General features: G+C 44.8%; 1 protein-coding gene across 1 annotated transcript; it reads right to left on the minus strand.

Annotated features, from left to right (window-relative positions):
* Nucleotides 1–2,735: 2,735 nt before the first annotated feature.
* Had1 (beta Hydroxy acid dehydrogenase 1) lies at nucleotides 2,736–9,818 on the minus strand. The gene is made up of 6 exons (XM_075696747.1): nucleotides 9,603–9,818; nucleotides 8,889–9,123; nucleotides 6,845–7,006; nucleotides 5,892–6,086; nucleotides 4,692–4,797; nucleotides 2,736–3,041 (listed from the first exon to the last, which is right to left on the minus strand). The coding sequence occupies exons 1-6, from the start codon at nucleotides 9,632–9,634 to the stop codon at nucleotides 2,836–2,838; spliced, it is 936 nt and encodes a 311-aa protein (XP_075552862.1). The 5' UTR covers nucleotides 9,635–9,818; the 3' UTR covers nucleotides 2,736–2,835.
* Nucleotides 9,819–10,907: the final 1,089 nt, after the last annotated feature.

Raw genomic sequence — 10,907 nt, forward strand, 5'->3', positions numbered from 1 at the left:
GAAAAGCGTCTACGCAGTCGGCACTCGCTGCGAGAGATAGGAAGTTCGATGCTCGTACAAGACGCATATCGCGCTCCCGTGCACCGAACATCTGCACTGTCTTGGGCTTTGCCGGCATCGCGTGCAGCGAAGAACTAGCGAAAAAAGAAAAGCTGAACAAATAATCTAAAAGATAGCGCAAGGCGATGAGCAGCGCGCAAGCTCATGTTGAGGCCGACAGAGCAAGGGGCAACAACGACGCGAGCGCGGCAACAAAGGGAGCAGCCGCCGCCGCCCGCGCAGCAGCCAATGGCAGGCGCGCTTTAGCCCGCGAGATTTGAGCAGCAGCCGCTGCCCGCGCAGCAGCCAATGGCAGGCGTGCCTTAGCCCGCGAGATTTGAATGCACTGCTCCGGCCAATCAGCGCTCCGCATCACATCGCAGGAAAACGCCAATAGCGTCTCAACCGCGCCGACGATGCCATTTTGCAAGGCGGCAAAATATAGACAAAGAATCCACGGTCAAAACGACACCAAGATGGCGCGGGCAGGCCGCATGGGCCGGGAATGGCGCGCCCGCGAAGTTTGACTTCATTTCGGCATTTGCGCGTTTTTTGGGCCGCGGTGGCCTCAAAAGTAGCGTTATTTTTGGTACTTTACGGTTGAATTAGGTGCTGATAATTACAGAACAGGTAGTTTATGAGACATACAAACCAAAAATATGGTTTTTCAAAAATCGACTTTTTCGCTATTTTTCGGTTTTCAAGGGCCGCGTCCCCCCTTAAGGTGTACTAATTGGCACCTAGGCACCTAAAGTTCTGAGTGTCTGTACTGTCGTGCCAGTTTTAATGTAGCTTCCATGGCATAAGGTTGCGCTAGTGGCCTTGTGCTACACTCAAACCCCCTTATAACCATATGAAGTGCCAAGAAAATCTTATTGTTATAGCAGAGTTGCATGAAAAAATCAGGAGCAACAAACATTTTAATTAGACAGAAAGTAAAGCTCAAGCTCGATGTAACAAAGTCTGTAAAATCTGCCTTTTGACCTTTTATGCAAGTACAGTCGATGGATTTTTCTTACAGGGAAAGGGCCAAAAATTCTAGTTATCGGGCACTTCGAAAAAGCAAACTTGAATGACAAAAGAATCATTTTGTTCAATAGCAGTCGGCGACGAAACATAACTGTTTCATGCCGTGTCGATGGTATCTTCACAACGGCGGTGAGAAGCGAAGACGACCGCACCTGCACTTTACCTCGCCCCTGTGGCTGATGACATTGCCTGCAGTGGAACGGCACTATCACGAAAAGCACCGGCAGCAGGGAGCGAATGCTTCATCTGCCTTGCGCTTCAACACCTCTCCGAAACTCGATATCACGTAACCTCCATTACTGAACCACACCATCTCAGCATGCCAACTCTGCACATGTGGCAGATTAGCTTTAAAACAGTGTGTGTGAGCTGCGTATGCGTGCAGCCACACTGACAGCCATGCACTGCCACACTAGAAAAGGAGACGTGCACCAACTTGCTCCACTCCCCTTTTCCACACAGTAAAATGGTGCTTACCAAGCCACCATCCTCCTCGGCTCACCCTCGCACCTAAAGCATAAAGTGCTTGGAGCGCTATAGGATCTCTTCACACTTACATACAGAACTTAACGCGCTCTGCTTCAGTGGTCGCCCTTGGGGGCGCACAACTTGAGGTGCATTGGCAAGTAGCCGCTTGTAATTCAACCATCTGCAGAATTAGATTTATTAAGGCAAAAGCCTTAGATGGCTCATAGGTAGAAAATTGGACCGTCCTGCATTATGGCACCAAAATTGGGGGTCGAATCCTCAGCCTTTCATGGGCGGCAAACCCATGACCTTAGTTGTTAATTAAGGCACAATTAAGATAGAGTTCATTAAGACACTCGAACCCACAACCTGTGGTGGGAGTCGTATCCACGTAATAGTAACAACACGCTCAAAATAGAGTGTCAATTAATTTAATGAAGGTCTCGTGAGAGTGTGAGCTAAAGTGACTGTCAATTTTTTGTATCGGTATTCATTCTCGACGGCAGTGAAATTTCGTTCATATATTGAAATTGTGTATGGACAAGAAGTTATGAAGTTATACTTCATTATATCGAGAATTTCGTTATATTGAGGTTTGACTGTGCAATCAAACCCACTTATGGCATTACTAGTTATAACAGTATGTAAACTCGAATGTAACAATGAGCAGCTGCTGCGCTGTTAACTTTTGTGTGTGTTCTATGGTAAAATAAGCTGCCTACTACAATAGCATTATAGTAAGTGCCGTATTGGCTATAACAAATCTGACTACTGGGTTTCTTGTGTCTATCAAAGAAGAAAGAAAAGCGAAATTCTGCAAAATAAAAAAAATTGCAAGCCACTTCACCACACTCACCTTTGTGCGGCGCACCCCGCTTTCATTGCATCTCTCTTCACACCTCCACTGCCTTCAGTGAAAAGGTGAAAGAAAGGTGTCTTTTTTTCTCTCTCTCTCCTGAGGATTTTGCCAATTTTTTTTTTCCTTTGGACACACCCTTAGCCACGTTTGTTATAACCAATGGCATGGAAGCATTGTAGTAAGCACTTTTTTACCATAGAACACATACAAAAGTTTACAGTGCATTGGCTGCTCATTGTTATATTCGATATATTTAAACTGGTATTGTGATAAGTGGGTTGAAATAATTAAATTTGCAGCCTGCGTGTCTTCATTGTATGTCAAGAAATTCACAAAGAAGTTGAAATATTTGATTTATTATATCTTTGAACTATTCAACACGGTGCACTTTCACACCACGTTTCCTTTTGCATGAAGGAAGTGAAGGGCTACAAGTGTGCCTAGGGCTGCTTCTTGAGTTTAGCAAGTTCAGCCAGCTTTGTGTCTCTCCACTGCCGCCTCTTCTGGAGGTCCTTGAGGGGCACTTTCTCCAATAGCTCCGCATTGACTTTGGCGAGGGTTGGGCCATCATAGGTAGGCAGTGGGCCAAAGGTCTTGGACACTTTCACAATGCCCTTCGCATACTTCTCGGCATACTCCAGCATCCCTAGAATCAAGATATGTCGGAAGTTAACCCTCTGTAAAGAGGACAAGTATGACTGCCAGAGCATTTCTTCTGCTTGATAAAACGAGATGCTATAAAAGCGCACTTGTGTTTGGTGCTGTTTGGCCCATGTTGACGCTGTGTCACTAAACCGCAACTTCTGTTATAGACATGCTAAGTAGAGAGATGGTGTAAGCATGTAAGTGACGCAGAATCTTGTTGATAAAAACGTTGCATGTTTGTAAATAACAGGCAAGCACTGTGTTGCATAGTGCAGTAAGAACAGGTACACTGAATCCAGTTTGCTAGCCAGCACCGATAGCCATCAGCAAGAAACCTATTCAACACTTGACCTAGTGCTAATGATAACTTTCGACGGAACTTGCAAATGTGTAATTCATTGTAAATGGTACCAATTGCACCAAACTGGTTTGATGCCTTTCTTGGCTAGACTGATAGCATCTTCATGATCTCGTTTAAAGCTTGTCTATTATTTGCGCCATGCATTTCATCCCATTTCTGCAAGCAATTAAAATACCATGCAAGTTGAAAATAAAACTCGGTTTGTCAAAAAAAAAAGTCCAGCCAACATCTTACTAATCACAGATTGCTTTTCTAATGAACAGCTCTTAAGCAGTAGACAAATTTCACTTGCGGGAAAGGGTGCTGTGAGTAGTATAGTCATTATTGGACTGAAGGACAAATATGGTTAGCAGCACCCAACTTCATCTACCAACTCTCTCTTCCTTTAACCGCTACTATTTGGCTCAACCCTTTCGATGAAGCAGGAAAGTGAGGGTAAAAAGATTCTACTATAAGAATAGGGCTGTGGAAGGGCAAGTACCCCACGCTGTATGTTACTGGTAAAACCCACAACATAGCTAGTCTAGGCATTCCCCTTAACTCTGCCTCAAAAAGATGAAGTTCAACAAAAATACCTTGAGGACCACTGGCATCATCAGGGCAGATGCACATGTGCTCTCAGCATGACATTTGTTTATTATTCTGCTGCAAGGAATCGTAACTGTTGGCTGACAGAACAAATGTGTTACACATTCAAGATGACAAACAAATTGTCCATCCAAAGCAATACTTTTGTTCATTGTATCTGCATGCATGCCTGTCAACATAAATGCCAGATTTTGAGCGCTCAACTACAATTGTCATATTGACACAAATATGATTTTTCATTTACATATAGTTTGAGGCAAAACCAATTTCAATATAGGACATGTTGTTGAGTGGTTATATGTGGCCCAATTTTTTTGGACCAATTGATTATACCAACCTACCCGCGCAGCAGTGACATCAACTGATAGAACCAATCTAAGATGTAGCAACAGAGTCTGCAACAGCTATTACATGAATATTTCAATAATAAACTTCATAAACATTTCCAATTGCACACAGATTATTGTAGCTGCGACAATATAGAGCAGAGTCGCTGTTTCACAGCATCCTTACAGAACAAAATTTGCAAACGTTTAAGAAATGGTCAAATAATAAAAGTCAAATAACTTTTACTGTTCTTTGCCAAATTGTTACATTTTTTTGGCTTCCACTGTTGCGTTTTTCGAATTTTAATGTTGGCAGGTCTGCTATATGGCATGTCAGAAACAGTTTTACGCCTTGGGATTGGCACAAACCACCCACCCGCAGCATTAAGGTGTGCAGTCTCCAGGGGTCCAAGGAATGCATAGCGCATGCCAAGTCCTTCTGACATCACGGTGTCCATATCAGCAGTGTCAACCACACCATCCTGCATTAGAACCAAGCACATTGGTGGAAAGGGTCTCTGCTTACTTGCACTAGGCACACCTGTGCCATATATTAGTGCAGAACAAATGGGGAGGGGCAAATTTGCAACATCCAGCATGCTTCCATGCTATTTCAATGTATGTTGTAAAATGCTTTAATGCACTTCAACATTATGTACAAATAAATGCAAATGTGCCTGCCCACAAGATTCTTTCATCATACCCAGTCGCTCACGGATGCAAAAGTAGTACTGAGAAAAATCAAGAACCACAATGACTGCATGGCATAAGTTAAGTGTGGGCATAAGTGTGGGCATGCTCTAGGGTTAGTGAAGCATTTGCAACTTCTAAAACATACTGGACACAGCCATCACAACTACACTGGACTGTAGTGCCCAGTTGTTGATTACGCCTGATGTAACTAATTCTATGTGCACAGAATGCTATGTTCTTGTAAAGACTTTTGGTGCTACTCTAAGCAGAATGCCTGCCTTTTAGAATTCGACTTCGACATGCCTGGAACCAGATGCACACTCGAGCCAACTTGCACAGGTCTCGTAACCACCGAAAGGGGATTCGTCATTCTGGTATTGGTCATGTGACACTGTGTAGATGTCTAGCAGCAATTCAGTGGCTGCACTGCGCCTCTGTGCTGGTGTTCCTTGAAAGCAACTGAACCACAACTTTTTGACATCCGCAGTCATGGATTACAAAGTATATAGAGATTTGCATACTTCGACAACTGCTGTGGCTGCATTATGTGACCATTGTATCTCGTCACAGACTTGCAAATACTGTATTTCCAACATGGAATTGCTTAACGTAGTGACAGCATTTCATTCTTGACTGCCTGTGTGTGTATATGTTGATTTATTCACTTCTGCAATTTGCACTGAACACCTGATTGGCTCTGAAACCAGCCCCTGGAGCTTGTGAACAATTGTTTCTCTCATCTATTTTTTACTTTTTATCAGCGGCTTGATTGCTGCTGTTATTTGCAGGAATGGCCACTTAGTGCATTAGGACTGTTGCATAATATGACACCAGAGATCACTGAAGCAGTGTTGTCAGAAAATTATATAAGGACATGGCTTGCCTGAATGAGTCTCCAGCATTCATTTAGAATGGCATATTGAATGCGGTTGAGCACGAAGCCTTCCACTTCTTTCTTCAGTAGCACTGGCTTCTGGCCTATCTCCTTCATCAGGGCACGAGTCCTGATGGCAACGTCGGGGCTGGTCCAGGGAGCCGGCACTATTTCCACCAGTGGGACATAGTAAGGGGGATTCACCTGAAATGGCACAGGATTTCTACAGAAGCTAACACTATTCAAGGAAGCCTTACATCCCAAGTCAAATTGTCATATTCATTTTCGGACAGCAGTAATTAGTGGAGCTACCTTGGCAGAGCATACATTCTAAGAAAAGCTTACACCCTTTGGAGTGCCCCTTCTGACACACGACAATAATCGTCATCTGCCTTGATGAGTTTCCTTTCTTTAACGCTGCGAGCCCGGTACTTTCAAGTAACGAACGGCATGCGCGTTATCAGCATGATAGCATTCCCGACAGGAAAGTAGCAGGCGCGGCGTTTTCAAGAAAGGAAATGCTTCAAGGCAGATGACGATTGTTGTGTGGCAGAAGGGGCACTCCAAAGGGTGTAAACTTTTCTTAGAGTGTAGCCATACTAAAAAGTAGAGAGGAAAACGGGGTCATGGGGAAAGAAAGAAACAATGTGCACACTTATTTATCCCTGTCATGTAAGTGGCTTGTTTCCACCAATGCACCAGCTGCATTTACCGTTATCACATATAAGAATGGCATGCCCATTCTAATTTAGAGAAGTTGCAGTGGTTAAGCTTTAACATTGACATCCCCACCTAACCTGTCTCATCAGTAAACTAAGTGGCTAAACACAGCACTCATCGGTGAACTGGTACTGCCAAAGTGAAGATTTACGTATAAGAAGAGACCATAATACATTTTTTTTTACTTACATGTTTTTCAATAGTGGTACAGGGCAGATAAAATCAGATAATGCTAGGCATACCGGATGGCCAACAATGGCCTGGCTCCTGTGCTTCAAATCTTTGGTGAATGCTGATGGAGGAAAGCAACTCGTTGAGCTGCAAAGTACAGTGTGGTCGTTCACTAGCGTGTCCATTTCCAGAAAAACCTTTTGTTTGAGCTCTACATTTTCGAAGACACATTCCTGTAATGAGAAAAGGAGTTTTTGATATTCTTAAGTAACGGAAGTTGTGTGCGTGTGAATTCTTTGCATTGTCAGCTTTAAGTTATAGTGGTATAGGTGCTTAAGAACACCTGTGCCACATTGCACTTGACTGCAGTGCAGGTGTTTCAAAAATGTGAAACTGCAACTTGAACTGCAAATTGCATGCATTGTTAAGCTGTCAGAAATACATCCCTGTAAAAAGTATTGCCGGCACACGCATGACTGTCATTAATGCACCTTAGGCTTGTGTAGTGTATCATCACAGTGACCATGGTGCAGCTATTGACCCTTTTCGTGGAGCACTTCTAGAGAAATGAGATAGTGCTTTCGGCGGCACACCACATGTCGGCTCGGCAACTGCACACAAATACAAAACCATTACTGCTTCCACGTTGCTTCTGTGCTACCAGCTGTCGGAAATGCAACTGAATTTTCGCTAACGCACTGTGCTCCAATCATTCTGGATTGAATCGTGGATTTAAGACGTGTGCAGTAGTTGGCTGCAAAAATAGTGACTGAAATATTAAGAAACAGAATGAATCGGTGTAGCCAAGTTTGCGGACCGTTGCTGCAACTGTCCGTACGTGTTACTTACTGGCACTTCAAGATGTGCAGTTTCCTTCGAGGATACAGAAATTTGCTCATCTGTCAGTGTTGTATTGCTAACTTGCAAAGAAAGTGCTTCAGCCCCGGAACGTCAGCTAGAGTGAGTACCGCTCGTTAAACAATGACAAAGGGAGTAGCGCCGCTTCCTGTCATAGTACGTTTTGCATACAGTATCTACACACATCTACCGCAACTGGCATGGAATCTTATGCCCACTCTATCGCCAACATGTCAATAGGTGAATGGGCGCACACTTAATGTATGCGCACCACATATGCATAACAAATGACGGACTACACCAATAGCGCATGAATAGTCGAAGCTGAATGTTTCGTGACGGTCCACAAGTGTAAGCAAGTTACTAGCGATAATACATCTTTGCTACAAGGTATTACAATGTACAAAATGGCTACGTTTCAAGCCTTGCATGCAGCAAGAATAAATCTATTGGAGCTGAGCACACACACGAGCAATAGACAGTAACTGCACCAAGGAAATTTACCGAATCAGAAATGCGACAGGCCGCTGCTTCAAAATATTTGCCAAATAAATAACGAAGAGCAAAACAGACTAATTCTGATTCAATTCATGAGTGGAAAGTTTATAGAATACATATTTAGCCTCGCTTTTAAAACGTTGCACCATATACGCTGCTCACGCCACGGACATGGCTTAATTAGCTTCCAAAGCGCTTTTGCACGTTCTCTGAAGCTGCGGCCAAAGCTTCGTGTTGTCCACCCAGTTACCGTCTACGACACCTCCCGAAACAGAAGTGTGCCAAGCCGCACCCATATCATACACACCCATTGGAAACGCAGAGGCAAAGGAGGCGGTTGAGGCAAGCAATGGACGCATCACCACGTGATCAAACATGGCAGCGCCCACGGGATCGTCACGAAAAGGGTCAATAGAGGCACCTTCATATGAAATGGTCATATGGAACTTCTGACAAAGTCCCTATACGCTACATGTCACTGTGAATTTCTTGCATAAGCACATATTCATCTGAATGCAAGGCTAAGCTCCATGTTAAGTCCTCTGCCGAAGATTCATGTTATCATCATCATCGTCACGCTCCTCTTTCCAGTCAGAGTTTGTAGGAAACTATGCTTCCAGTTACTTCGCCCCTCTCACCGCTGAAATTCTCCTGCATAACAAACCCGAGCACCCTGTCATGCTGTGCCACGGTACACGGAAAGTTACTATTCCACGCGGCTAAATGCATGCAGCTAAGGAGCAACACACATAAGCTTGCCTGAACATGAATGGCGCCTTTGACGCACTCGGCCAGGGTAGAGCATTTCCTGATTAGCTGGTGCTGCTGCTTCGAGGTAAGGGTTCCGCGTAGCAGGCCCTTCTTTTCGAGGTTAACGAGCTGTGCCTCTATGTCGCAGAGTGCTTCGTCCACTTTCTTGTCGTCTACATCGAAGAGGTCCACGGTGTAACCAGCGCCGGCGAATAGCATTGCCCAGCTTCGGCCGATTAGGCCGCTGTAAACAACAGGTAACTTTAGTACTAAAGTTTCACTAGTAAGTTTCACTATTAGGCAACGCGGGATGTAGGCGGCTTGTTCTTTTTCTCTTTGGGAGCCACATATACGGACACACAAATACACATATATATATAGAAGTACGGTATCTAACGTCTCACACGTGTCGTTACGATACTGTGCTAATCTCGGTCGTGCGACAGTTGGTTGTTGATCTTCTGTTGCTACACTATTTTTCTCCACCGTTTAAATGCCAGGTACGATTCGCATCTGTTGTGCTGCCATTAGGTCAGTCTCAGTGAAATAATGAAGTTTTGAATCGGGGCTATCGTTCAGGACGATAGCATCCGCATTTACAGCAAGCAACGGTTGTTGGAGCGGCAGTGATGTGTTCGATGCTCGTAGCAACACGCGCGACGTGCTCATCAAATGGCCTGACGAAACCGCCCCGCGCGCGAGCGTTCTGGGACCGAAACTTGCCTGCCGATAATGCCGACTTTGCCCTTGTTCATTTCCTGGCCGCCGAAGCGCGTCTCGTGCGAAACTGCAGCACCGTCCCGCCTACGTTCTTCGAAGTGATCTGTTGGAGAGTACTCGCTAGACGTTGATGACCGCTTGGCAAACAGTCAAATGTGAGAACACTTTCCTGGCGAGTGGCTCCCCTCCGACGGCGGCTTGTTTACCCCCCTCGAGGCACGATAAGGAATGACGATCGGTAAAAGAGAGGAGGCCGCGTCGCTCTCGACAAACTTTTTTGCGGTGTGTTTTGAGCTCGATATGGGCGTACGCCTGCCGGTGCCTTTTATTTGTTCGGTTACCCGCTGCCCGCGCGTAGCTGCGCTAAGTTGGCTAAGTGTATCCGCCACCTGGCTCATCGGAGCTGCTGCATTCGTACCCTCCGCATGGCTGGGCGGTCTAGGCGTGTCGGAGTACGCTTTGACGTGCTTCGACACATTTGGAACGGTTGGAAGCGTTGAGGGGAGGTGCGTATGAAACTCTGCCCATGACATAGGCAAACCCATATGGCAGAGGCAAAATTAAGACATTCTTGTTGTGCCCCTCCCCTTCCTCCACTATGCGTTGTTTTGCTGTTTCGTTTAAAGTCGAGCTATACGTGTATCGAGCAGCCGAAATTAGCCATCAACTACCCTGCAGAAGCCGTGTCTAATGCTAACTGTAACGCCAAGGACGTCGTCGCAGAAAAGTGAAATAGTATCAAGCTGGCATTGTGAAGGCTGTTTATTCCCTTCGCCCACCCCCATCCCCCTGCGCGTTGCCTTACCTGTACAAAGTGCAGTAGTTCAGGCTAGCAGTGATGTGACAAAGCTTAGCCAGGGGCAGGCTCGGAAACGTATTGCAATCAATAAGACAGTCTGCTATGCTTGCCATGTTGGTAAAGATAGCTCACAACCAGTCATTGTTTCAATATTCACTTACACCAAAAGACATTTGGTTCTGGGAAGCTTTGGTAACACATCTACTCCTTGCGTTGTGTTGATCCATTTTTCTAGTTTGTTTCTTTGGTTGCTGCAATATTTGAGACTCCTAGAAAGCCATGCATTTCAAAAACTGAATTCTGTAGTTGTGTGGCTATCTTATATTCTAAAATAAAAAAAAATGAAAGGACACTGAAGAGCTATGTTGAAGTTTAGGCTGGTAAAGTATACTTTTAGAAGATTGTTAGCTAGTGAAGATATTTTTTTCACTTTCAGGCTGTCAGTGTGATGTGATAAATTGAAGGTTTTCCTCATATTTGGGCTGTTTTGGCATAACAAAGGTTCTCGA

This window comes from Dermacentor variabilis, chromosome 6 (assembly GCF_050947875.1).
Source record: "Dermacentor variabilis isolate Ectoservices chromosome 6, ASM5094787v1, whole genome shotgun sequence".
Classification (NCBI taxonomy): Eukaryota; Metazoa; Arthropoda; class Arachnida; order Ixodida; family Ixodidae; genus Dermacentor; species Dermacentor variabilis.

Bases quoted from the DNA above. Each gene is read 5' to 3' on its own strand.
- Had1 (XM_075696747.1), bottom strand. From the start codon at position 9,634: ATGAACAAGGGCAAAGTCGGCATTATCGGCAG. The intron at 4,798-5,891 runs GCAAGCCATGTC...GTTCTAATGCAG, and splicing joins AATGCTGGAGACTCATTCAG to GATGGTGTGGTTGACACTGC. The intron at 3,042-4,691 runs GTGGGTGGTTTG...TCTTGATTCTAG, and splicing joins TGCACACCTTAATGCTGCGG to GGATGCTGGAGTATGCCGAG.